The sequence below is a fragment of the Phasianus colchicus genome, chromosome 4, assembly GCF_987193195.1.
Source record: "Phasianus colchicus chromosome 4, bPhaCol1.hap1.1, whole genome shotgun sequence".
In the NCBI taxonomy this organism is placed as follows: Eukaryota; Metazoa; Chordata; class Aves; order Galliformes; family Phasianidae; genus Phasianus; species Phasianus colchicus.
The window spans coordinates 42,428,487-42,455,877 of record NC_143439.1 but is presented as its reverse complement, the minus strand read 5'-3'; the positions used below and the strand labels follow the sequence as shown (position 1 = coordinate 42,455,877).

The 27,391-nt window shown below is 36.0% G+C and overlaps 2 protein-coding genes and 1 long non-coding RNA gene across 6 annotated transcripts in view; 2 read left to right on the top strand and 1 right to left on the bottom strand.

The window, feature by feature from the left end:
• The window catches only part of CENPE (centromere protein E), a 39,260-nt gene extending 24,404 nt beyond the window's left edge, over nt 1-14,856 (top strand). For all 3 annotated transcript variants that reach the window (XM_090139342.1, XM_090139341.1, XM_031608864.2), the window contains 15 exons: nt 255-413; nt 625-846; nt 1,786-1,923; nt 2,792-2,992; nt 3,075-3,221; nt 3,855-4,067; nt 4,782-4,988; nt 5,509-5,718; nt 7,807-8,028; nt 8,646-8,849; nt 9,228-9,340; nt 10,231-10,328; nt 11,679-11,847; nt 12,320-12,579; nt 13,452-14,856. In XM_090139342.1, the coding sequence (XP_089995468.1) occupies nt 255-413; nt 625-846; nt 1,786-1,923; nt 2,792-2,992; nt 3,075-3,221; nt 3,855-4,067; nt 4,782-4,988; nt 5,509-5,718; nt 7,807-8,028; nt 8,646-8,849; nt 9,228-9,340; nt 10,231-10,328; nt 11,679-11,847; nt 12,320-12,579; nt 13,452-13,549 (2,661 nt within the window). In that variant the 3' untranslated portion in view covers nt 13,550-14,856. The remainder of the gene's footprint in view (nt 1-254; nt 414-624; nt 847-1,785; nt 1,924-2,791; nt 2,993-3,074; nt 3,222-3,854; nt 4,068-4,781; nt 4,989-5,508; nt 5,719-7,806; nt 8,029-8,645; nt 8,850-9,227; nt 9,341-10,230; nt 10,329-11,678; nt 11,848-12,319; nt 12,580-13,451) is intronic.
• A 509-nt stretch (nt 14,857-15,365) lies between these two features.
• On the top strand, nt 15,366-27,386 carry BDH2 (3-hydroxybutyrate dehydrogenase 2). Of its 2 annotated transcripts, XM_090139340.1 has the most exons (11): nt 15,366-15,551; nt 17,443-17,523; nt 18,688-18,766; nt 19,954-20,050; nt 20,561-20,669; nt 21,295-21,355; nt 22,580-22,693; nt 23,228-23,286; nt 24,727-24,819; nt 25,685-25,783; nt 26,777-27,386. In XM_090139340.1, the coding sequence occupies exons 2-10, from the start codon at nt 17,452-17,454 to the stop codon at nt 25,736-25,738; spliced, it is 738 nt and encodes a 245-aa protein (XP_089995466.1). In that variant the 5' UTR covers nt 15,366-15,551; nt 17,443-17,451; the 3' UTR covers nt 25,739-25,783; nt 26,777-27,386. The 2 variants fall into 2 exon arrangements, with proteins under 2 accessions (XP_089995466.1, XP_031464668.2); XM_031608808.2 differs by having other exon boundaries at nt 15,367-15,551; nt 25,685-27,386.
• On the bottom strand, nt 17,534-26,777 carry LOC149918218 (uncharacterized). Its single transcript, XR_016466143.1, has 3 exons — nt 26,695-26,777; nt 24,452-24,527; nt 17,534-18,317 (listed from the first exon to the last, which is right to left on the bottom strand). It is a non-coding gene; the product is annotated as an uncharacterized LOC149918218 (long non-coding RNA).
• Nucleotides 27,387-27,391: the final 5 nt, after the last annotated feature.

The following is a 27,391-nucleotide window of genomic DNA, read 5'->3' as shown; positions in this document are numbered from 1 at the left end:
TTTGCCTAGAAAACGTGTTTACTTTGATGCTTGTTTCAGACAAACTTGGCCTGAGATGCAGCGAACAAAAATTAAGCTGCTATGTTCTGAAACTAAGTTGAAGTGTGGTAAATAATTATTTCGGAAAAGAATTTGCAGTTTCAAGTGTTTTTCTCCTAGAAATTCAAATGCCTTGTCTACCACTCTTAACTTAAATGAGCAACATTTAAGAAAGTCATACTGGGCATTCAGCTATGTAACACTTTGTTTTGCAGCTGATAAAAGTTCTGACAGAAATGGAAAGTCTGCAGGAAGAACTAAAGCATCAGAAAGAGCAAGCTGATATTCAGAAAAATATGCTGGCAGAAGGAGAAGAGAAACTACAAAACACTGAAGAAAAGCTAACTGAGGAAATAAACAAACTGAAAGAAAAGGCAAGTACAATAATATAAACTCCTCTTAAAACTAATTTAGAGACCATCTCCTCAAGGGTTAATGAGAGGGAAAAGGTACTTACAGTAATTTGGGCAGTTTTACTTTTTGATAGATGATCTTATGATAATAGTTATTAGTAAAAATTCCTGTTGCTAAACTGTTTTTTGTGTTTTTGTTTTTTTTGTTTGTGGTTTTTTTGTATCTTTGTAGATAGACGAGTTGAATGAGGACTTAAGTTCAGTAACCAAAGAAAGGCAACAGGTGCTGGAAGAAATAAAAGAAAAAACAGAGTATGAAAGCAGTAAACTTCAAGAGCTGGGGAAACAATGTGCTTTGTTGGCGCAGGAGAGAGATCAGTTCCAGGAAATGCTGGAATGTGTTCAAGCAGAGAAGAACAACCTGGAAGTTAACCTACAGGAGAGTATTAATAAGGTGCTTTGTCTTTAAGTATAATAATTATAAATGTTGAAGAGCAGACTGGCTGTTTCTTGAAACTGTTTTGGAAAAATTTCTTATGGATATTATATATCCAAATTGAAAAATATTGTTGAGCTTTAATTTCTGTCTTGTGGAATTGTATTTTAGGATATATACAAGCTCTTTCAAAAATCTTATCTGAAGCTACTTCATTTAGAAAGGAATGAGCAAATGCATGTGTTGAATTAGCTAAACGCTCTAGTGATATTTTTTGAATGCTATAGTATATCTTGTTGAGTTCTGAAGTTAACACTGAAAGCGACAAATTCTCTAAATTTTTATTTTGCTTCTGGATATTCAACAATGAAGGTAATGGTTTGGTTCAGTGTTGAGCTGGAATCCTTATTTGGAATCAGCAATCTGTAGATGATTCAAATCTATGGTGCTACTGATTCATTTGACTTTAGGTATTTGAGTGTTAGTTGTATTGCTATGAAACTTGAAACTTAGAAATTTAGTGTAAAGAATGCTACTCCTATAATCAAAAATAATATAAAATTATTTTGACAGTATTCCCACTCGTAAAGTTGTCTCACGTGAAGTCATTATTTCTAGACAGTTAAAGTAATACGAATGAGGTTCACATCTCTCCTTTGTGTTCCTCTTCTCTGAAACAAGAATCGTAGAAAGTAAGTCCAAGCGTGTTTGATAGCATATTTTGTACAGTTCTATACACTAAATGCTAAGGACTTGTCAACATTCTAATTGGCAGGTTTTTCTTAGAATAAACTTTTCAAATAAAAAATATGTAAGTTTCTATGCTCAGACTGAACAATTTGTGATTTTTTTTCCTAAGTATTTAACTCCTATGAAATAGAGTAGTCTGGTGTGTAAGTAGTAGATTCATATAATATCTCAACTTTTTAAATATTTATTGGTCTAATTTTATCTCAGATTCTTGAAACTGAAAAGGAGTTGAAATGTCATCAAGAACTCCTCAGCGATGAGAAAGTGAAAGCTGAAGAACGGGAAGAACATCTGTTAAAGGTTCAGAGGAGGTCAGAGATTTTACAGGACAGCCTAACAAATAAGGTGGGGAGTCTGTGGATTTTATCTAGTTACTCCATAGTGCTGCTTTCTGATGTTTTAATCCCTGAGCTAAATTCTTGGTCAAGACAAATCCTATTTAATTTTAAACTGCCAGCACGTCATTCTGTGTTCTATAACAAGCACAAACATGACAAAGGATTCTGTAATGATTTAAGTAAAATTTAGAAGCAGCACCTTCAACTCATCTCAGATGAGTTGGCTGCTCCACTATAGTGTACATATTGCAAAAATCCATGTCCATCTTTAATACAATGGTAGTTGTTTATGTATTCATTCAGACTTTAAAAATCACTGTGTAGACAGTATGACTTCCAAGTGGGTTTGGAAACTTTGGAGCTTTGCACAATTTCAAACTGTAACCAGTTCTCAGCAAGTATTGCTGCTTAGATCTTCCCATCTCAGTCTCTTCTGCAATTTTTACTTTGCATTTCATCTGTCAAACTTACATTATTAGATCTACAGACAAAATAAGTAAAGATGGCTTTAGGTAAACAATTAGTATTCAAATCCTTAGAGAAGATAAATGGACAATTCAATTGTGTTTATCTTCTGTTAATTTTCCATTTCTGTTTTTCTGTAATGTGGATTTATGTTGACTGCATTTTGTTTTCACGTTGCTTTAGTGCAACCCAAAGTTGGCTAGAGTTCTGTGGGTATAATGCTATTCTTAATCTTCTGAGAGATTAAAATGTTGAAATCATCTTTAAACTTTTCATGCTGCTAGTGCGAATTTCAGACTTACTGGAAGTTGTCTGTATTTGACATGACAACTCATTTTAGTCTTTCATAGTGGAGTCTATAGACTAGGACCAGCTCATTTTTTTTGTTGTTTTTTTCTCCAATATTGCAGATACAACAGTTAACTGAGATGCTAACTAGCATATCAAGTGAAAAAGACCTGTTATTAGCTGAAAGAGCTACTCATTCTTTCCAACTTAAAGAACAAATCTCATCAATTAATCAAGAAAAAGATGAGCTACAAAAACTTCTCCAGGACATCAGCTCTGAGCGGGACCAACTCAAGATGGAATTGCAAAAAAGTTCTGAGATGGTTGGTATTGCAAGCCACATACCTAAGTTAGTAGTAACTTACCTTCTCGAATGATACTTAATTACGTGTGCATTTATTGTAGTGTATTGAAACAAGTGCGAAACTGGAATGTGCTCTAAACAAACTGAAGCAGAGAGACCTGAATGATACTTCTGTTCAAGTGAACTTACCGGATAATGCAGAGCAGATGGATGATGACAGCCTGGTGGAGAAAAGCTTGAAAATTAAGGTGAACTACTGTACTTTTTAAAGGATATGTGTCAAACTTTAATACCATTTATTCAGGAGCCTAAACCTTACTTCTGTGTATGATTTATAAAGAATTGGTGAGTCCTCTTTCTTTAAAAATTGAAAATGAGGATAGTAATGGCCTGTAAATTTAGGCTGTCCTATATTTGCCTTAAGGTGTGATCTAGGTTTGTATGTGATTTGTGAGGTGCGGTTTACTAATAGTCCCTTGAAGCATATTTGCATTTCATAGCTTGCTAACTGCTTTAAACTTATGGTAGAAGCTTTCCTAGGAAAGAAAGCAGCATGTCCATTTCACAAAGGAAGACAGAAGGCAGAGTGTTAGAGCAATGTCGTGATCTTTCTTTCCACAAGCGGATCAAAGAGATCAGCCCCATTCTGAGAGCAGTCTGGGTGGTAAACTCATGAACAGACAACAAATTTTATTTCAGGCCCAGCTTACTGTTTTAATCTTCATCTGTGACAATAGGACAGACTTCAGGTCTTGCTTTTCTTTGCTTCCTTTGTAAAACATAATGCATGCTGTGGGGGTTAACCTGGAATGTGATGTTCAGCTTACTTATAACTAATGACTCTTCCTTATTGTGACTTAATTTGCTTAATTCATATTTAGAAACTTCTTGAGATATTCCCAGATATAAGGAAGAGGTATGATTGTCTCTCTACAACGTCTCTCAATCTAAAAGCTGAACTGGATTGTCAGAAAGCAGTGATAGCTGCAATACTGACTCAGCTTTCATTGGAACAGAGTAAAGAAGTCAATCGACTGCAAATGGAAAATGAGAGAATTAATGGTCATCTCCAGAGTTTATTGAACAAACTGAAGGTACCAACTAAAATGCTGAATATGTGGATAATTCATACTGCTCTGTTTCATTTTTCTAATAGTCTCACTATTAACAGCTAGGATTCTATATAACCTGGCTTTGATATTTCAGAAATCTTGTTTTAAAGAAGATAGACTCCTTACATATCTAAAAAAAATGGAACTGTTTAAATAAATGAACCTCTATTTTTTTTTTTACTGTAATGCAACTGCTTTCCACAGTAGTATTTCATTGGTACTAATCAATTTTAATTGATGGGAAGTGTTCTGTTTGTAAATCAGATTAGTCATCTGAGTACGTATTTCCTTGGAGAAGATATGGAAAATGCCTTGGAGATTTGCTTATTTTGTAAAAATACCAAAAAGTTTAACTTCTGTGGTCATTCAGACTTTCCTCAATCCATAGTTCCATAGAGAAAACATACTCCAATTATTAGGAAAAATTAAAAGGATTTAGAAAAGCATTACTGTCATCATGAACAGAAGTATAGTAAAACATATAGTTTTGGTGCTTTTTATTTACTATGAAAGGGAGGGAGAAGAGAGGCAAAATAGTGATAGAATGAAAGTTCTGGCAATAAAAATATCAGTCATCTTTATAAATACCATTACCTAAGATGTTTAACAAGAAAGGTTTAACTAATATTCTTAAAGAACCTGATCTCTATTTTCACATAAGCTACCTAATGTTCTTTTTTTGTTGTTATTCAACAGTTTTTGTTCAGTCGTGTTTGTTCAAAGAAGAAGGATTATCATGCTACTGTTAACAAGTATGTAATGGAATTGTATGAGGAAAAGAAAAAACAATACCAGTTACAAGTTCAAATTCAGTGTCTGAAGAAGTGTCATTTGAATCAGAATGAAATATCTTCTCAAGAGTTAAATGTCAAAGTGTGGCAGAGCTTGCGTTTGAATACACAGGTATGATTTAAAATTTTCAAAGACTTGGGTATTTCAAGACATGATGTAAAGTGGTTGCACTAGTCTAATGGGCTATTTAAACTTTGACGAAGGAAAAGCAATTCTTTTTTAATTAATAAAATGAATTGGGTTTGATAAAGTAGATAAAAATTAAGTTAGAAAATGTTTGGACTATTATTTATTAGTTTGCTCTGTAGAATATATTTCTATGTGATACTGAGATATTTTTGTTAGCAGTTAGAAAAGTGTTTGTTAGTGAAAATTCATCTACTTTCACCTTCCCACCTGCACCCAGGAGCCTGGATTGTCGAATTTTTCTAGTAGGGGATAGTGAAATTCCTCTTAGTCTAGCAAAAATGGAATAGTTAGATGCTAAAATGTACTTCCTCTATATACAGGTAGCTGAGAGGGCAAATATCAATATATATATATATATATATATATATGCATATATATATATATATATGCACACACACCTAACAACAAAACAATATTTTAACTTGATCCCTTCTCTGTGAAGATCATCCTTGAAGATATATCAGAAATGGAGAGTGAACTTCTCAGCATAGAAGCAGAGTTGCAGCAGGAAGCAAGTACTAGAAAGGAAACAACACAATTCTGGGAAACTTGTTCAGGACACCACTGTGATACAGAAAAACTTAAAGAAGAGTTACAGAAGGATAACGAAAGGCTTTTACAAGTCATTAAGTTCTGGACTCCAAAAGGAAAGGTAAATAAAAACTTGATTCATAACAAATGTATTTAATGTGTGTTCTGTATTAAATACCTCTGTAATCTAGTTGAAAACAAAAAAATATTTTGAAGTTCATTACTATCAGCACTTGTTTTAGTATTTAACTATGTAAAATGTAGGAATAATTAGATTTCTTTAAGTCTTCTTTTCCCCCTCATGCAATTAAGTTGGAAAGTTGTGCTTAAAAAGATTTCCTGGGAGATAATTTCGTGTGTATGTGGCAGGTTTTTTGGTATGTTTGTGTGATGGGTTCATGTGGTCTTGTCTCTGGGGCAGAAGGCCTCCCTCCCAAAACCCTGACAAGAGTACAAAAAAATGGGAGTACAGCTAGATTCAGGTAACAGAGAAACTAATTTACTGGAAATGGTGAAGGAATATGAGATAAAAACAATATAAAAAGACTAAAGGGTAACAAGTCCAATAGGAGAGCGAGCTATCCTTCTAACTGTGCTGTGGATGGTATTACAGAAGGAAGTAGAGCCATGGTTATGTCACCTCCTTTCCTCCCAGAAACCACATGGTAATTACTGGGGCTGCTGGGAATTGCAGGAACTGCAGCTTCCGGGCAGCTGACCCAGCTCTTGTCAGTTTTGCATGATGCTATGACAGGGAATACCTGCAGAAAACCATGACAGTTTGCTTTTTAATACCCTGAATCTTGAATACAAGGTTTATAATTGTGTTTAAATGTTCCTTCCAGAGCTTTGCAGCCTGATGCATTTACATTCTCAAGGCTTTAATATCCTCAGGATTTCCTGTTCTTTACAAATGACCTTTAACCCTTTAACATGGCTAACGTGTTTTCTATAAAAACTTGATGGTAATTGATATTCTTGTACCTTTTCTATCTTCAGAAAGTCAAATTAGTTGTATTTTTTTGTAAATCACTTGATTCAGCTGTCCTTTCCCTTTGCTCCTTTCTTACCCATTCCACGTTTTGGGGGAAAAAAAAGGTGATGTTCTGCAATATGAAATGCTTTATAAACTAAATTAATGAGATTTCAACTTTGGAAATCACATCAAACAACTCTTAGAATCTAAAACAGGTTATGGGAAGGTATTCTCTGTCTTATGATTAGTTCTTAAGAACAGTCTTCTTAGCTTCCAGCAAACATTTGTTCCTAAGATATTGATATTAGTATTTCTTCTATTGATACTGATCTGGAGCATAAAGAGCTCATCACCCTCCTCCTGTGTGTACTGTGACTCAGTTCTGCCCTGCTAAGTTCAGCTCATTGAAAAAAGACTTCTTTTGTAGAATTGTCAGCCTTGTTCTCCAGGATTTTCCAATGCTGATAGGCTGTTAGGAAGAAGTCCTTGATAGACACATTCTGTGGATAAAAGCTGTTACTTAAAACAAAAACTGGTATACTTATCACCTGATAAGTATGAAGATCATCTTTATCTGGCATGGTAAACACACTGGTTTCTAGCATAGTCCAGTGGGCATGTTTTCTCTTGAGTGGTTGTCTGTACTTCAGTCAGGGAATGGATTCTAGCAAAAATGTATCCAAACAATTGTGTTCTTCATAGTGACATTAGGGTTTGGATAGGGAACACAAATCATGATAAGAGATCTTCAAAAATCAACTCTAACCTCCCAGCCCTGAGCAGAGATTTCTTTAACTAGATCAAGTTGCTCAAAGCTCCATGCTGCATAAGTGTGAACACTACAATGGTGAGATAACTGCTGAATCGTCTCACCATGTTCAGTGTAAACGAATTTATTCCTTCTAGCCAATATAAGTCTACTCTCTTTTAGTGTAAAGCTGTTAGCCTTGGAATCTTGATAAATCTCTTTTGTAAGACCCCCTTAAGAATTGAATGGCCACGATAAGGTCTCCCTGGAGCATTCTTTTGATGCTAAACAACTCCAGCTCTTTCAGATGCATCGAAGTGCTGCAGCCCTCTGAGCACTTCTGAGTGCCAGTAATTTCATTTCTGGTAGCAAGTGTCTTCAAATAGGATGCAGAATCAAGAATGTACAGTTAACAATGGCAAACTTCCTATTTCTTTACTTATTTCTAGTTTGTTCAAAAATTTTATCTTTAAATTATTTTTCAGATACTCCTTCAACTTTCTTCAGATTTGGATGACAGAACTTCGACATATGTTAAGAATGCTGAGGTTGAATTGAAACAGAGAAAAGAGAAATCTGACGAGTTGCTTAAGGATCTAAACACCCTGAAACAACAACTGGCCCCTGGTGGCTCTGCTCATCTTCTATTAGAAGAAGAAAATTACAAACTTCATACTGAACTAAAGGCTGCAAAACAAGATATAAAGGTGCAAAAACTTAATGCTTATTTTCTAGGTGGGAGTACCATAAACTGAAAAGTTTGGTAGCTGTAAATTTCTGCCACGCTGCCTCAGAATACGCTTTGCTTTTGTATATTTATTTTTATTCCCAAAGTGAAAGAAAGGTCAAACTCTTGCCTGTAATGGGATTTATTTTAACTGTCTGTTTTCTGTATCCAAGTAAACGTCAGTTTACAAACATATACAAAATGCACCCAAATTTTTCTGAAGTATAGATTCTAATAATGTGGTACTCTTGAAGCTTTGTTAGATGTAGAGTATTCCCTAAAACTGGAAGCAGGGGAAGAATTCTGTCTTTATTCCTAGGAATTGAACTCTTTCCCTCTGTCATACTTAACATTACAGTTACTAACACTCAAATCACCTTTTTTAGACTTGAGCGTTCCATAATGCCATCAGATGACACAAAATCAGTGAACAGTATTACAGAATGTATAGGGACTCTTCTTTGTTTGTTGTTCTGGTGTTTTTTTCTTTTTTTCCCCCTCAAGGTGTGTGGGGGGGGAGTTGTATTAACAATGTAACAGCATGAGATCATAATCATAAATTATGATGTAATTACTCTTAACTGCTCATCTCAATAGGCTCTGGAAGTAAAACTCCAAAAGTTGGAAAATTCAGTAAATGAAGCAGGAAAAAATCTCAGAGAGAAAGATGACAAGATAAACAAGTTACAAGCACAGATAAGGATAACAACAGCTTCAAGTGAGCTCAACCAGCTACAAGCTAAACTCAATGAGACAGAAAAGTGCCTCAGAACTTCCCTAACAGAGAATCAGAGTCTTCAGGTATAAGCTAAATTATTTTCTCATTTTTCTCTAACATGAAGAGACAGTGTTTTAGAGTCAATTTATTCTGCATGGTATTCTTACCATTAATACACTCTACTCGCATGTTTAGTATGCAGCTTCACTTGCTACCAATGCAACTTTCAAAGACAAGTTAAAACGTTATTGTATTAGAAGCTAATATGTGAGTGTGTGCATTATAACAAAGTTAGAACAGCAGCTACTACTATGGTGCTAGTTGATAATGTGGATGTTCGTACTCTAGAGTATGCTTCAAACGTTGTCCTGCAAGATGTGGTACGCAAGAATAAACAAAGCAGTCCCCAGATTTGTCGCTCTGTAAGAATCCTTAACTCATACTAGATATTTTATTTTTAGGCAAAATTAGATAAAGGTGCTGAGTTATACAAAGAAGAAATTGATCAGCTCAAAACACAATTAGTAAAATGTGATATGGAAAGAATGAAGCAATCAAATTCTTTCGATATGAAGTAAGTTCAAGTTTATCTTTTCATAGTTCTTAACTACCTATTCCCAACTCTTACCTGACAAATAAGTAGTAAACATTCAGCTTTACATGTCTTAGTTTTTTATTCTATCTGCATTCCAGAGAAACTAAAAATCATATGCATCTCAAGCTGATTACCAATCTCCTTCCCTGTACATCCACCAAAGTCATATCATTGGCTTAGATTGGAAGATGACTTAAAGATCACGTAGTTCCAACCCCCCTGCAGTGTGCAGGGTTGCCACTGACCAGATCAGGCTGCTAAGGGCTCCATCCAAACTGGCTTTGAATGCATCCAGGGATGGGGCATCAACAACTTCTTTGGGCGTCCTGTTTCAGTGCTTCAGTACTCTCCAAATAAAGAATTTCTTCCTAAATTCTAACCTGAATTTCCCCTCTTTTAGTTGAAAGCCATTTCCCCTAATCCTATCACAATCGGACTGTGTAAAAAGTCACTCCCTCTCCTGTTTATAAGCTCCCTTTAAGTACTGGAAGGCTGAAATGAGGTCCAGAGCCTTCTCTTCTCTAGGCTGAGCAAGACCAGTGCTCTCAACATTTTTTCATGTCTCAAACAACTTACGTTCAGTCATAAATCATAACTATTCTGACAAAGAGATGTGAGGGAGAAACAGCAACTGGGAGCACTCTATAACTCACTGGACAGAGAATTAATTCAGTTCAAACTTCTGCTTTTTGGCAGAACTTTAACTAAAACTTAGCTGACAACCAGATGTAGAGTTAGTCATTATGTATTTTTTATTTTCTATGCATTTTTGTTTGTTAGCGCAACTGAAAAATCAAAGTTCTCCTGCAACTTAAATTATGAAGCTTAAAACTTTTTTTTCCCCCCTCTCTGCCTCCCCACCAATGCAGACTTGCTAATTATAAAGCTCTTGCAGAACACCAAGAAGAACAGTTAAGAAAGCTAAAAGAAGAACTTAGAAGAGCGCAACAAGAGCAAGATGTTACTGGTAAATTCAAGACCTAAATAAGGGACTGTTTCATATTAAGCATTCAGTTTTAATGTTACATAGTTTAAATTCCAGATTGGAATGCAGGCCTTTTACTTCAAAAAGATATGAGAAGGGTTAGGAGCTTTGGAAGAGATAGCTGTTAAAATACAGTAACTGCATGTGCCATGTATTAGAATCACAGCAGGTCTTGTTTTGTTTTTTTGTATATTTCTTCAGTCATACTAGCAATCATAATGAGATAAGCTGCTGCAGTTGTAGTGCCTTATGTTTCTAATTCTATGATTAGAACTAGAAATACGGAATTGTATGAATTGGAACAGACCTTTAGAGGTCAGCTGGTACAACTCCCCTGTAGTGAACAGGGACATCGATAACTAGATAAGGTTGCTCAGAGCCCTGTCCAGCCTGATCTTCAGAATGTCTCCAGGAATGGGGCATCCACCATATCTCTCCGTGCAAACTGTTCTAATACTTCACTACCCTTATCATAAAAACAATCTTTTTCCTTATATTCAATCTAAATTTCCCTTCCTTTAGTTTCAAACTATTTCCCCTTGTTTTATCACAACAGACCTCCTTTCTTATGGCCACCACTTACATATGGAAAGTTCACTATCAGGTCACCTCAGATCCTTCTCTTTAGGCTGAACAGCCCCAGCTCTCTCAGCCTGTCCTTGTAGGACAGGTTCTCCATCCCTTCGATAATTTTTTGTGACCCTACTCTGGATGCACTTCAATACATCCATGCTTCTCCTGTACTGAGGTTCCCTACATAGTGATACGACTCAAACTATATTAAAGCTAAATGGCCCAATGAAGCATCTCTTATGCTTCTTAATATCTCCCTGACAATGTGATTACTGATGGTCAGTGTCAGAATAGGTGTTACAGCTAGAAATATTATTGTGGTGAAAATAGGAAAAGAAACAAACAGGGAAAGAATGCTCACCTGTATCCAAAGATCTAGGTTTGCAGAAAGGACTTCACAAAGGAGGGATCTCTAGAAAAAGATCCTTCCCAGGTGGCATTCAGCCCTTATGTGTGGTCCAGGAGAGGTGCAGCCAGGCTGCATCCCTTCCAGTCACACAGATGAACTGCCTTCACCTGTGCTCCCACAGCTGACCCAGTCCTTTCCTCAGGTGATCAATCAGTGGTTCAGGCCAGGACTCAGCAGTTCCCATACAGTGGGTTTTAAAAATAGCTGTTGTAATTACACTTGTAACCTAGTGAGGTTTTCCATGTAAGACTACAGGAAGGAATCTTGTATAGACATACCTAAAATACATATTGATGTGACTTTTAAGCACTGTAATAATAATACACATATTTGTATGAAATTTTTTCTAGTAACGTCTGAAAAAGAAGTTCCTCAGCAATCCCAAATGCCCATGCCCATTACTTGTGGTGGTGGCAGTGGTATTGTGCAGAGCACACAAATGCTTGTTTTAAAATCTGAACAAGTTAAGCTGCAGAAAGAAAACTTGCACCTGAAGAAACAAAATGATATTCTACTAAGGTAAGCATCATTAAGTAATTATCACAATTTCTTTCTAGGAAACCCATAGAATTGAGTAACTGCTCATCTTAAGATGCAAAAGAATGTAGCAAGTCTAAACTTTTATTAAAAGCTAGTGATGTTATTTGTGTGTATGTACCCATTTATGGCTTTTGAGCTTTCAATTACTTTCTTCCATAAGAATTTGTTCTAAATGTTTATCAGTAACTGGAAGATGAACTTAGTCAAAAATGTATACGATAAAATTGTTGGAAGGAATCTTAGCTTAAAAAGAAGGAAAAAAAAAAAAGCCCACAAAACTTTGTACCTCTAGAACCGATACATACATTTGGGTATCATAGGAGGCCTTGTCTGTGATATGTCATCTGAAGATGTAGGAACTGTCTTGTCAAGATTTTTTATCTTTTTACTTCAGAGAACAACTGAAGGCTTTTATTAATTAAATGCTGGAAATTTTTTTTTCCCTACTCAGTAATGAGCTTCAACTGAAGGAGGAACTTAGAAAATGGAAAGAAAGAGCGCTAAAATTGAGAGAGCGATTCTCAAGAGAGACTACTCAAGAGACAGTACCGAGATCTCCAAGGAAGACAGTGTCACGTTCCCTTAGAGAGCCAACTTCACCCTCCAAGGAGTCTGTATCTCAGGAAACTGTAACTCAGTACATATCAAAGCCTCTGCCACTGACATGTCCAACAAACTTCTTTGATAATTCCAACTTGGGTACACTAATAGGTATGTAACATGGTGGTGTCCTATTAAAGTTATTTAGGAGAGACAAAATATAAGGAGTGGTCTTTGAGAGTAGATGTCCTGTGCTTTCCCTGATCAGACCTGAAACATAGAGAAGCAGCTTTTTTGAATGTCTATTCAGCAGATTGTTAAAGGGCTGGACAACTGGTGCCAAGATTATCCATGCTCTACATCACCTAAATACTTAAGACACATACCTCCTGAAGATTAGGCAAACTTATTTCTTTTGTTTCAGTGAAAGTGCTGGTGACCAATCACTTTATAAAGTGAAGAGGCAGAATATCGTGTCAAATGATGCTCTAGAATCTTTTGCTTTTTAACTTTACATGAGTTAAACATACGCTTCTGACAAAACTGATTTTCACAGACTGCTACCATCTATTCAGAGTTAACTGCTGGCTGGCTTCTTTCTAATATTTCTTTATTGGGATTATCAATTTTTGATCTTGGATTTTGAATTTGCCAGCATCGCAGTCTCTAACTGCTGTAATAGTTGTTTTGATATTTTCTGATATTTCTTATTACTAGACTGGTGACGTCTGGGAGGTCTAGTGATTTTAGCACATTAGTGCTACTGCCCTCATCAACCTGCTTCTAAAAGCTTTCATGAGGCCCCAGCAGGCATGCTGAAGACTTTAACAACAATTAGACTGACAGACTTGCAGGAAGAATGACTCATTGCCATTTTTTGTGAAGTCCATCTTGGTAATAGTATAGCCTTCTTCACAGCACCATGCTTCTCAGTGGCAAGCTTTGCTAGCTGACATGTAAAACTAGTCAAGAATAAATTGCTATGTTCCTACTGCTTGTCTAATTGGGAAAATGTCACTTTAATTTTCTTATTTTCTGTACAGATACACAACCTGCAGGAAGAGAGTCCACAGAAGACCATCTTAAGAAGTGGTTTGAAACTTCAGAGAAAGATAAAGCCTCTGATTGTAATACCCAATAGAGGACTTCTGTTGTTAGCTGCCTTTACAGTGGTGACAGTCAGAATCTAGCTACACGGAAAATGGTTGCTTCAGGTTAAAGCCATCTATTGTGAGAAGAACTCTGGTGGAATGCCAGTCCCTTGTGTTAAAACTACTACTTCCCAGAAGTGGAAAAGCTTTAATACAAGAACAAAAATGGAAAAGTAGACATGTTACCTGCAACCTGCTGATGATGTTCTCCTTTGGTTGTTTTTGTTTTGTGTAGCAAAGAAAGTAAAGCTAACGTACTGAAGAAAAACAGACACAAGAGAATGGGTCACAAACTGATCTACTGTGAAACTTCTTGATCTTAAACATCTTTGGCATTTTTGTAACAGTCCTCTTCTGGGTGTTTGTATCTACTCATTAACTTTGTTTCCCAACAGATGGTTTTTATTCCTATGAGTTAATATTTTTTTCTTAAGACTACATTTTCACTGCAACTTTAACCTCTTACTTTGGATATTGCAACTAAATTTATTAGATTTCTTTTTGTAGGGTTTCTCTTAAACTCTTGAAAATATTTCTGCAGTTCAGTAAACTATGGTGCAAAAATAACTTGTTTTTCTCGTCATCTTTGAATATACTTCATTTCCTGCTTGAAGTTGGGTTCTGGAGTTTTTTTCAAACAGTAAGCAATCGATCTAATAGACACTATCCTGTTGCTATTATGAGTTGAAAATAAAACTGGACAATTGGGGTCGTAATATGGACTATATTTTACTATCCTACTCATCTGAATTTTGAAGCCTATTTTAATGTTCTGTATGAAAAGGTTTGTTCTGACAAACTTTCAATGTGTTAAGTATCTAAACACTTCACTTTTGTGGCGATGTGACGCTATGATCTGGGGATGCTGATTGTAACATTCAGTGTCTAAAGAGTTGTTTTCTAGTAATCAGCGCACTTCTACCATCATGTTTCTTGTTTGTTGTAGTATCTTTCTGCAGATTACTAATCACAAATCTGTGTCATCAGTGTTTTGCTTAATTCTTTCTCTCTGAGTCTTTGTCAGGAAGTATTGGAATAGATCCTCTCCTCCTAACTGGGAGAGATTTGGCATGCAAAATTTGAGTTTTTGAATTTGAGTATTTGAATTTCTAAAATTTTGACTTGGAATGCATATCAGCAAGCTTCAGAACCTGTGTTTTCAGCTAACAGTCTTTAAATACAGTTACTAAATTCAGCGTCTTACCAGAGTCGTAAACATGCAGGAGTATCTTATTTCCCTGACTTAAATAAATGCAAGTAGCTTGGGTTTTGGAGTGGTTTTGAGATAATTTTATATTTACAATTTCAAATTATTTATTTAAAAAATATATTTCCTTTGTTTATCACAGTTTTTCTTCCATTCCTCTTATTCTGCTTCATTAAAAAAAATTTTAAAAAAATTCAACCGTCTTTCAGAAGGGAAGAAGGCATATCTGGGACTATAGTCTTGTGTTGCTTTTTGTTTTGTTTTTTCTTTTGTTTTTGTAGGGTTTTTTGTTTGCTTTTTACAGTTTCAAGATACTTTATTAATAGCTTGCTGGAATACTAAAAGATTTAGAGATTTCTCTTGTGCTTGAGCTGAAAAACAAGAATGTACTGCACCCGGTCTGTCTCAATTCAGTAGACAAAAAGGTGGGAGAGGAGGATAAATGCTTTTTAAAAACTTAATCTTTTTTTTTTTTTTTTGAGGCAGATGAGTTTCAAAGCCTTAATTTTTGGTGAATATTCTATTGATCTCTTGCATTCTCTAGGAAAAAAAAGATAGCTGAGGTTTATGATCCTTCTTTGTCCCTACACTGTGCAGAAGAAAATCATGCTTTAAAGTTTTGAGTTTCACTAGATGGCAGCATATTCGTGTTTCAACAGGAAATTACTCTCATACAGAGAAACTTACCAGTTAGACTACAACTCCCAACAAGCACAGCTCGAAAGTCATTAGACTTCCTTTTTTACAAAGGTCACTCAGCATACCAAGCTGGCTGAGATCTTTTGGTGAGTGACTATGTTAATCTTTATTTTTAAGAGCTTCATAGAAATTAGTATGTCAAATGTTCATAAAAACTCCTTATCAGATCAAAAACATGTTTATAAAGCATTTTGCATCTAAAATGGTAGGGTGATTTGAGGAAGTACTGCAGCTGATCGTTGTTGGTTGTGGTTTTGTACTGAAAATGTGTGTAAAAGCAAAGAATGAATTTACTCAGCCTTGACTGAGTGCTCTGAGCAAACTTTTGAGATACTTAAGACTTTTGCTATAAGTGCAATACATTGCAGAGTTAGTGCTACCTAGTTGTATACGTGGTCTCATTTTACTCCGTTTAATTTGGCAATCTTCACCTGCTAAAATGAAAAAAATTTTGCTAACGCAGGCGCACAATATCATGTAGTCAGAGATCAGAGGCATCATTTGATTCACCTGAAAAGTTATGTTCAAGGTGTTGTGCTTTCCCCTAATTAGAAAAAAATGCAAGTTTTTTTTATTTTCCCCTAGTTAGAAAAAAAACGTATGTTATTATTGCTTACATTGTGGACCATTTTGGTGGTTTGTCATTTTTTATTTGCTTTTTTCTTTACATTCATTGTGCCGGTTGTTCTCTTATGAGCAAAGCCCTAAAATTAGGTTGAAAAAGTGCCTGTAAGTTAGGCTGGTTTTAAGTCAAGTGGGATAATGCTTTTATATTACAGCAGAAATAACTTTTTAGTCAAGTTGTTTAGAAAGAAGTCCATTTTGTAGAATCAGTAACCTTTGGAGATATATTAGTCTTGCTCCAATTTTGAGGGTGGGGGAAGGGGAGCAAAGCTGGGAAAGAAAGATTTCAAGTCAAAATTGAACAAGTAATCTGACATAAAAACCTAAACCGAACAAACAAGTCGCAGAATGAATTTGACTGTCTCCAGGTGATTATGTTGGCTGCTAATGTAGGGGAAATAATGGTGTTTGTATGCAACTCAAATGAAGTACTCAGCATGTTGGATTCATGCTTAATTTTTTTTTTTAAATATAAGGGTTTAGGGATGCATTCCTACACTCATAGCTATATAGAGAAGCTCAGTTGTTTGTTTGCTTACACCATTTATATACTATATTTCTTCAAACATAATAACTCCTTTGAAAGCATTTATCTAGGCAGAGAAGAAAACTGCACTTTGCCTTTTGGCTTCCACAGCTTCAGTAAGGTGAAACCTCCTGGAAGGTTATCGTGTCATCCAGCACTCAAAAATAAAAAATAAAAAACTTCCCTACCTTTTGACCCAAGCATCTTCAGTATGTTTCACATCATTTCTCCAATGTCAAATGATGTGGTAAATGTGAGGGGGTGTTTTCACTTCTCTTTATCCTCTTACCCTGTGGAGCTGAGAATCTTCTGTGTTGGGAGATCCTCAAGAAAATTCAAAGCAGATAAATGCCAGTCTCAGATGATGGAAAAAAATGCATTTCACAGAGTCCTAGAGGGTACTGTGCAAATTATGTTGCCATCAAATAAGTTGAATATAGTAGTCTGAGAGAAATAGAAGAGACCTATGTTCTAAGAATACAGTGTACAGTGGAGATGCTAGATTACAAGCTATTTTACTTCTGTCTCATTCTTTTTTTTTTTTCTCTTCCTGATTAAATGAAGTTTTGAGTCTGATTTAAAAAAAAAAAAAAAAAAAAAGAGCTTGGCTTTTGAGCTCAAATGCATTTTGGTCCTTATAAATGCAAGACTGAGGCAGTGCCCCCTTAGAACCTTGGCTGACTTAGCAGCCCAGAAGAGTGCTTTATCACTTGATAGTATAGATGCTATGAATTGTATTCTGGTTTATGAAGTGAATTTGCACCTGATTCCACGGAGGTGACATTGACTCACTTCGTATTAGACTGTCACATTTTCTGTTTGTGCAGGCCAGGAGTATGGGGCGGCTTGATGGGAAAGTAATACTTCTGTCTGCTGCAGCACAAGGGATTGGAAAAGCCACTGCAATCGTGAGTTAGATAAAATTTGTTCTCCTGTACCTAAGCTGGATGTCTGATGCTAGCATGTGCAACAACATCTGCACCAAACTAGTTCTTAAATTAATAAACTGTAGATAAAGCCAGAACTACTTACTGAAAAATTCAGGGAACAATATAATCAATGTATACTATATTACATATGCTTGCTGCTGTTTAAATTTCTGAAAGTGAGAGAAACATCGTTATTGTTAAAATTAAAAATATTTATTGATTTTCTTGTTGACTATTGCTTATGAAAAGTTCTACCCCTGCTATTTCCTTCTTCCTCAGTAGACAGAAACTAGCAGGGTTATCTCACTTCCTGCATAATTTAATCAACAAGCCCTGAAAAGTGCCTGTAAGCAGGAATATTGCAAGATTAGTTTGTCTCACACACAGTTAAGAATGCATGAAACTGTTCAATTTCACCACTTGCATAAAAACACTTTGTCTAAAGAGCAGGTCACTTTACTGGTGATTTCCTTTTGCAAACACCCTACAAGTCACAGAGGGCTAGCACATTTAATCCTGCTATCCTCTTAGATTGTGTTTGAGACACTTAATTTGAAGACTGGGGGCTAGTGTCAGAGACTATGGAATGGAGGTTGCTCTGTATGCAGTCAAAATGGATTTTTGAGGGGAACATCAGGAAATAAAGGAATATGTCTGGTTAAATTATCAAATGAAAGTCGTGTTTCTTCTGAATATTACTCTGTTCCAATGATTTGGATGTGAAGGATCCTAATGAAGTTCATGCCGTGTCATTCCTCTTGATTTGTCTTCACCTATCAAATATAAGAAATCAGACAATTTTAGCTTAAGGTGTTTGCAGCGTGCTCGCTAGTGCACACGCTGTTACTAAGGGCAATAATACCCACTGTCTTAGTTTGGTTACTGCTCTCATGCTTGCTTTATGGATTTCTTATTTCATAGGCAAGAACATAAATCTCTCATAACATACAGTTTTTTAGTCGTCCCCAGGATGTTTAGTAATCAATGTCCATTAACTTTCTCATTGCCTAGAATGAGTAGGGGGAGATTACCTGCCTTCAGTCAACTTTTATTTCAAACCAAAACCAAATGAGAAGAAAACAGATTTTCTTGTACGATATGGGATATCTAAAAACAAATTACATCTCTTATTGTATTCTTCAGGCTTTTGCTAAAGAAGGAGCCAAAGTCATTGCTACAGATATCAATAAGACTAAGCTGCAAGAACTGGAGAAGTATCCAGGTAAATCACCTTCTGTAGGCATTAGTTCAAATATAGTAAATATTGTTGTAGGCTGGCCAGAAAAGTGTGGAAAACATGGAGAGTAATCATTTAGATATTGTCATTACTTTAGTCTGTGGTGTAAAATGGCAGAGATTACATGTAAAATGCTTCGATTGTCAGTGTTTCAGACAGAATATTCTAGGAGTGTGGAATAACTGTGTGTTTCTTGTGTCAAAGAAGCAGCTGATTTCCCAGAATGCTTCGTTACTTCTATTTATTTGTTCATTTATTTTTAAGATTACTGGAGCGACTGTTGAAACTATCATGTGAAAAACATGGAATGCTTTTTCCTGATATAAGAACTCATCTCCAGCTATACAAATAGATTTAGTGCCTTGCATTTCCCTGGTCCGTTCTCAGCAAGGAAAGCATTTAAAAGATAACTGTCTAATAGGAATTGGCATATCTTTAGAAACTAATTACATCAACCAGTGAGCTTATTTTATTTGTACAAATGCTCAGGCTCCAAAGTTGCTTTCCAGTTCATATCACAAACACTTGCTTCAAGGAAAAGATTTTTCAGTAGCTACGTTTTTTAATTACAAGAGATGCACAAATGGGGGACTATTTAAAAGTTACCTTTTTTTCTTTTAAGAAAGAATAAGGCAGTTTCAGTTGTGAACTAGAACTTTTTCTAACTTAAGGTGATGGAGGACAATGATCACTGGGTGTCAACTTCATGAATTCCTATTACAGTGTGGCAGCAAAATAAACAAACACTTATCTCCTCTGACTGGAATTCACTGCAAACAGTCTTGCTGTAATTCTTCAAGAATTACCCCATAAAACCCCATAGAACCCTGCAACCCCAGAGACTTCAGATTTATAGAAAGAAGTGATTTTTATGGCAAATCACATTAGCTTATTTGTTTGTGTGATACTATATGGCTGTCAAGTCAGTTAATGTATTTTTAATTCCTCTCTGAAATCATGAATACCATGCCCTACTGCCCATTCCTGTTTTAAGCATTGCACACATAAAGTGTAGCTTTCAGTATGTCTCCATGTCTTGGCTTACCACTGAGAGGGGTCTGTTCCTGGCAAGCTACTGACTTGAATGGGAGGCACAGTGTCCTCAGCACTTGAGAAAAATAAAGTGCTAATTCTTAGCCAAAACCAGTTAAACTAAAACCGTGTTTTTCTAGGCATTCAAATACGGGTTCTGGATGTCACCAAAAGGCAACAGATAGAAGAGCTGGCAGAGGAGATTGAAAGGATAGATGTCCTCTGTAATATTGCAGGGTAACCATCTTCTATTTCATACTACTTCTTTTTTCAGCTTTTCCTATCCTCCAGAACTATTTTCTTTTACCTAAATCCATTTTTTTGTTGTTGTTGTTGCTGTAATGCACTTTATATCTTTAATATATATTTTCATCAAAACTGAACTTTTTGTGCACAGCCATGTTACCCAGGCCAAGATACAATGGCTCTGGAACTTGTTTTCTCTACTCTGTGGATGCTTTATAGTGCTGAATTTAGCCTTCCTCCTGCAATAGTGAGCAAAGTCAGTTGCTTTTTTTAAATGCATATTTGTGTTTTAATTTCCATATGAGCAAATGTTTTATTGCTCATTGGGTCTGCTTTGTGTCCCTGATACTCCTCAGATGAAAAACTCTGTTACTTCCTTCGAAAGGGCTCTCGTCCCTGCTTTTTTGGGATTGGAAGGATATTACAAAATGGTAATGGCAGAATTGCATAAAAAGCTATAGAAATGTAAAACCTTGCACAGTAATCATGTACTTATTCCAGGTTTGTTCATCATGGGACCATTCTGGATTGTGAAGAACGAGACTGGAACTTTGCTATGAATCTTAATGTTCGCAGCATGTATCTAATGATCAAGACATTCCTTCCTAAAGTAAGGATTTGTTGCTCTCTACTGCATTGCAATTAAATTTGACAGTTTTAAGTCACTGCTGCTTGTCACAGATTGCAATTTGAGATAAGCATACAGCTCTACAACTTTTTCCTTAAATGAAAAGGCCAAAAGAGGTAGCTGTGACCATTACTGGATGCCTAATTTTTTTTCTCCTCCAGTGTTGCTCCAGTCCTTGCTTTTATTAGTTGATCTTCATTTCAAAACTTGTTTATAACAGCTTTAGACATTTCAGGTTTTGGGATGTCTAAAAAGGTTATAACACAGGCACACTTCAAAAGTTTTCTTTTTTTTCTTTTTAAGTCTTAGCCACTCTGTCTTATGTGAATTGGAACAAGATAAGCTACAGTTGTCACTTCAGTAATCCTGTCAATTAGTTAGGTGGTAAATCCTAGGGGGGGGGGGGTGGGCAAGAGTACTCTGTGACAGTTTCAGAATCTGTTTTATTACTTCAATTAACAAATTAAAAAGAAATGAGCACTTATTCATGCTTATGACTCATTATCTTGCATTTCAATTGTATATAGGACTATTCTGTTGGTGCTATTGGCTGTTCTAGGCCTGTAAAAAACAAAACAGCGTGAATGATGTAAATGTTCTTTTGCAGATGATTAAACAGAAATCTGGAAATATTATAAATATGTCTTCTGTGGCATCCAGCATTAAAGGTGAGTGGCTTTCTAGAGTGATTCTCATATAAATCAGTCTTAAAATATCTGTTCTTGAGAAAACTTTTTTTATATGCATAACAAATGCCCTTGATTTTGATACTTTGTGTGTATTCCTGATGAAGCATGCTCTAGTTAAATTATGTACAGTAGTAATTCCACAGTCAGCACACAGAATGGGTTGCTCTTAATCACAGCTTTGCTGTAAAAGAAGGTACTTTGTTTGTTGTAGATGAAGTCTTGTGATCAAAACAAAGGTTTATAACAACAGAGGGCCTCCTGATAAAGGAAGGTTTGCTACAGTGTTGGAGCTGATGCTTGTTATCTCTGCTCAGTGCAGGTTGCTTCTATTCAGATTGCCTAGGTTTTTGCTTTGATTTTTGCTTTCTAATGATCCACGCTAAAGACCTTCATGCTTGTTTTTTTTTCCCTAGTATGTAGTACTCCCTACGGCAGCTGAAGTGAGCAAATCTGACTTTCTATTCACACATGAGGGCAGTGAAGTGATACTGCAAATGCACAGTGGTATTATAAAGTCTTCAGTCTTTTTAAGAACAGTAGTAATAATTTCTAGTGACATGTATAAAAACTTAAGAAAAAAAAGCTGAAAAGCTACAGAATAACATTTGGGGGAGTGGCAGGTGAGAAAATTCTAAGAACGACAAAAAATATTGCACTGCTTTTAATTTAGAGGATGTTGGCCAATGTTGGAGGAATGCAGGTTGAAAAAAAATATATTAACGCATGGGCACAGGCAGTTTCAGAAACAATCAAATCCTGGCCTAAGAGCTTTCTGTTATGAAAGTTTTGTAGCATCTTTTTTATCAGTATGTAATAACTCAAAAAAAGTTCTGTTCAGTGACGTCTTGCTATCTATGTTCCTCAGAGGAACAATGAACCAATAAGCAATACAGTCATGCTTACCAATGAAAACTAATGGTAGCTAAAAGAGGAGACTCTGCTCTTCATGAACTTTTGTATGCTTGCAATGTTACTTTTTCTGGACTACTCCCCAGATTCCTGTTACTGAAGAATCCTGTGCTTTATTCTGGTGTATGCCTGAGTAGAATTCTGGCAGTTGGCATTTTAGTTAGCACAGCTTCTCCATAAGGGCAAGTTAAAATAAACACTGGAGTCCAGAAGCAAATGCATGTTGAATAAACTCTCTGTTCTTTTTTGACTTTGTTTTGCTTCTGTGCTGTCTTCATACTGACCTTCTGTTAGGAGTTGTGAACAGATGTGTATACAGTACTTCCAAGGCAGCAGTTATTGGTCTAACAAAGTCTGTGGCTGCTGATTTCATTGAACAAGGGATCAGATGCAACTGTGTATGTCCTGGTAAGTATTGTTACAGTATATTGTTAATACAAATGGATGATAAAAGGCACGTAGCAAAATCTAATTTGACATTACTAACAAAACATAGATTTGCAAGCAGCAACTATTGTTACAAGAAACTAAGGGGAGAAAAAAGGACATATATGAAAAATTTCTGACTCTCAAAGTAGAAAACTTTCTATTTTATAATTAAAAAATGTTTACTTGTTAAACCAGCACGTGCACCTTATATTCAGATTACACAGTATTTCGAGGCTTATTGTTAAACCTGTATTTCTCGAGTTAGAAGCAGGGGGTGCCTACGTAGCAGGCTAGCTATTTTTCAAACATCTGAAAGGTATTGAATGTAATTCTCAACTCTTATTTTCTACTGAAATTTAGGCTCCTACTATATTCATAGTTTTGCAGTCATGAATTTTGTCATGATTTAACACTTCAGTGTTATGACATACAAATGGAACCCATGAACTGCACTTTTTGTTATGATTGCTAATGAAGTTGAGCTGTAACTTTGAAATTACAATTTTTGCTTAGGAACTGTTGACACACCATCTTTACAGGAAAGAATCAAAGCCCAGCCTAACCCAGACCAGGTGAGTTTCATCCGAAATTTGGGAAGAAAACTCTTGAATTCTAATATGGTGTTAGAAGGTGGCATTCCTTTATTCCTCATGATGCGTACCAGACGACTTGACAAAACAAGTGCACTCTCAGAGTTCAAGTTTTATGTTCAAACAGTTAAGACATACATACACAGTACATTTCCATACCTATTCATTTTTTTTTTTTCAAGAATTCATTAGTATATGCTAATGTCCCTCTGGGCATGCACAGTAGCAGCCTCTGGTGGTTTTTGACCACTTTCTTTCTCCCCATTTTTCTATCATCAGCTTCATCAAAGAGACTTTTGGCTGAACTCAGCAGTTTTTCCCCAACTTGCCAAATTTCCATTTCTTGATAGCCCATAATGAGCAGCTTTCTATGTTAGTATGCTCTAATCCAAAACAGTATGAGAGAAATCTGAGGAATAAATTCCTGTACCTGGTGGGTGCAAAGATAGAAATAGAGTATTATGTCTCCAGGGCTTCTCGTGAAGCAGAACCATTGAGGGAATCATAGAATCATAGAATTGCTCAGGTTGGAAAAGACCTTAAAGATCATCAAGTCCAACCTCAACCTAACCATACTACCCTAACTCAAACAACCCACTGCTAAACCATGTCCCTAAAACAACAACAACAACAACAACAAAAACAACAACAACAAAAAACAAAACAGTTGTTTTTCATAGCACCGCATCCAGACAGTTTTTAAACAAGGCTGTTCACACACCAAGCAAAGTTGAAATGGGAAGCTACAGAATTAGCATTCACTCATTCCTTTTATGAAATTAATGTATCAGTCCTTAAACGAAGATACTGATCTCTATTGCTAAACAAACCAGCCTACATCATGAGCAAGCAATTCAATAGTTTGTTCATGTATGTGCCAATGTTTATGCTTCTTTTTTCCTTTTCAATAACTAAAACCCACAGCACTTCTCAAACTGAAGAAAATTCCATATCTTAGAGTACCAAGGATAATATAACAGTAGTATTGTCCTTAATAGTTTGGTGAGTTTCTGCTGAGGGTGGGAGGCTTAAAATGCTTTGGAAGGGCACTGCTGCTCAGTAAACACAGACCAGTGCAAAACAATGATAGAAAGGGCATTCTGACCTACGTGTTTAAAAATTAATTGGGATCTTTAATTGTACTAACCCAGTGACTGTGAGGACTCGTTTGAAGGGTCTGGGAATATCATCCACCAAAGAGGAAGGGCTTCAGTGGCTTTATTCTGCAACCAGAAGTTTAGGTCCATGAAATCCGTACAACAGCAAGTATTCTAACTTCTTCTAGCGTACACTCCCTACCCAGTAAGCTAAAAATTATAACATATGGGTTGCTTCCAGTATTGCTTTGTACATATCACATGCTAATTGGATAAAAATAATTACTTTATATTTTCAATATACCAAGTGTTTTTATATATCTAGGCATTGAAAGATTTCCTAGCCAGACAGAGGATTGGCAGGATGGCTACTGCTGAAGAAGTGGCCCATCTCTTTGTGTACTTGGCTTCTGAGGAAGTAAGTATGGAACAATAACACTTCCTGTCACAATCCCAATTTATTTTGCTTCTCAGTAGAGAGAATTTGTTCTAAGAGGGCTTGCATCCTCTATGAGCTTGATTATTAAGCCCCCCCTCTCCCCCCCCAAGAAAACAAACAAACAAACAAAACAACAACAACCTCCAAACCTTTACTGAATAAAACTTAATTTTTACAAAATTTTTACAAAAATTACTCTGAATGTTGACAGTGATTAAGGCATTACATACTTGGTGCTACAGTCAGGTTTTTTTCCATATAATTTGAGAAAGCTGACTGACCTCAGATCGTTCTGAATCATAGGAGAAATGGGCTTGTCTGCTCTTGCCAGTTGTTTTGTTTGCACTGCAGTTACATATTTTTCTAAGGCAGTAGAATTAGTACTGTCATTACCTGCTTGCAGTAAGCAAGAGAGAATACTTGTATAGACCCATGAGAGAGAGATCTGAGCTAAGAGGTCTAATGCTATGTTTTAGCCTACCATTTTGGCTTAAGGAAAACAATAGAACAATTGAGGTTTTTATAGACCAAACTCTAAATGTTCACTGCAAATACAATTAATACTAATGAACACATATCAAGCTTATTTCAGATGTTATACATTCACAATGGATCTAATACTGAACTGGGTTCCAATGCACTTGCCCTGCTGAGCACAGCAGAATAATTTAATGCTATTAGTTCAGTCTTGATGTTTTCATCTATTGTAATCTTTTCATCTTCTTTCTAGTGTTCTCAAGCAGTGTTTCTGTAAAGCTACTAATTTTCCAGTCTGGTCATATGGCTTTCAAACTTTTGTAAATAGAATTAAAAAAAAAAAATACTATATTCTATGTAATTTCAGTCTGCCTACATGACCGGCAATGAAGTTGTCATTGATGGAGGATGGAGCTTATGATCAACTCTACCTGCAGATGGAAATCCGTACAATGAAAAGCAAAAAGTGAGGATCACGTTTCTCAGTTAAGAGTTTTCAAAGTTTTACATCACTTATAGGATGTAATCTAGAACAAATTTGGTGCATTTTTATGGTTATGTGATCTCATTCTATAATCAGTCTTGTTTTAAGCAAATCTAAATGAAAGGAATTAATACCATCATTATTCTCAGCCTGGAAAATATTTAGAATTTAAACATTCACAATTCTTACCAGCATTACGAGACTATCCAGAGAAAACAGACAACTTTTAAAGCAGCCAAAAAGTTACCAAATTTAATGTTTATTTTAAACAACAGAAGAAAGCAGAAGTGATATATGTGAAGTTTGAAATAATTTTGTTACTAATGACAGACATTTACTTCTAGAGAACATACTAGATCTTGCAAATTATACCTGAAAATCTATCCTGCTTTGCAGACTTTCGTTTCTGCTCACTTCTATCATTAGCAAAATGGTTTTTAAAAAACAGTAACGACCATAGAAAAATAGTTTGTGTTGGACTTGTTGAAAAGAATCTGACCTGAGACTGACATCCAGAGTAGAAGGTGCAAGACTGTCAGAGACACTGGATAGATAGTGTATGGGCAGAAGAAATTCCTGCACATACAATAAGAAGTCAGTGTACATGCACAGCTGTTTCATGCAACTACAATATCCATTTTCCCATATACTGGACAAGTTAGACTGTTGGAATTTTGAACAACAACAACAAGTCATAGCCCAAAAAGCTATGACTGTTAGAAGCAATAGGACTGGCTGCCTTGTGGTTCCAGTGTTTTTTGTTTAGGCATTTGAAGAATATAGACACTGTCTTTGTGAAGCAGAGATGATAGAAGATAAATTGTTATAACGGCTGTTAAAAGACTATGCTCTCTACATGCTTGTAAGCCTTACAGAATCATGTTAGCTCTTACCTTTAATTGTAGTGGGAACGTTCCAATCCTGAGTAGTTTGTCTGTGGGATTTTCAGTTATGTTCTCTGGCATTTCATTCCAGTGACCTCAGCAGCCAAGCAGGATGAAGTTGGAGCAAAAATCCAAAGTTATCCAAAATGGCTCCACCAATACTCACTGATGTAAAGTCAAATGTTGAACGTTCAGGCCAACAGGATTCTGTTTCAGTGTTTGCAGAGCTTAAGGTGAAGGCTAAAGTCCTCCTTTTGTAGGTGGTATGGAAGGCTTACCTTGGGAAGGTGTCTCCACGCTTGTAGAATCACAGGAAGCTTGTGCTATTTTGAAAATGAAAGTTCTCTCAAATTCATCATTATAAATTACTTACTGCATATAGAACTTTAATAGATAACATTTCTAAGCTCATTGGTGATCGTAATGCATTGATGCTACTCAAAAATGTTGTTTAGACAAAACGCTCCTGCAACAAAAAGAGAGCATCCACTTTCTACCTTGCACTGAAAGCACAGATACAGGCATTTTTTCAGAGAAGCTGGTTGTCAAAAACAAAAACACCACCAACAGAGAGTGCTGTCTCTTGTTTTGCTAGTGGTGTGTGTTATTGCATGGTTGTGTTAACAGCCATAAGTCTGAAATGTGCCTCAACATCTTGTGTGTTTTCAAGCAGGCTTATTAAAAGATAATGCTTTCTAATACTCTT

Coding starts and splice junctions, on each gene's coding strand:
- BDH2 (XM_090139340.1), top strand. CDS start 17,452: ATGGGGCGGCTTGATGGGAAAGTAATACTTCTGTCTGCTGCAGCACAA. Junction 17,524..18,687: donor TTGGAAAAGCCACTGCAATC/GTGAGTTAGATA, acceptor TGTATTCTTCAG/GCTTTTGCTAAAGAAGGAGC. Junction 20,051..20,560: donor GTCCTCTGTAATATTGCAGG/GTAACCATCTTC, acceptor TACTTATTCCAG/GTTTGTTCATCATGGGACCA.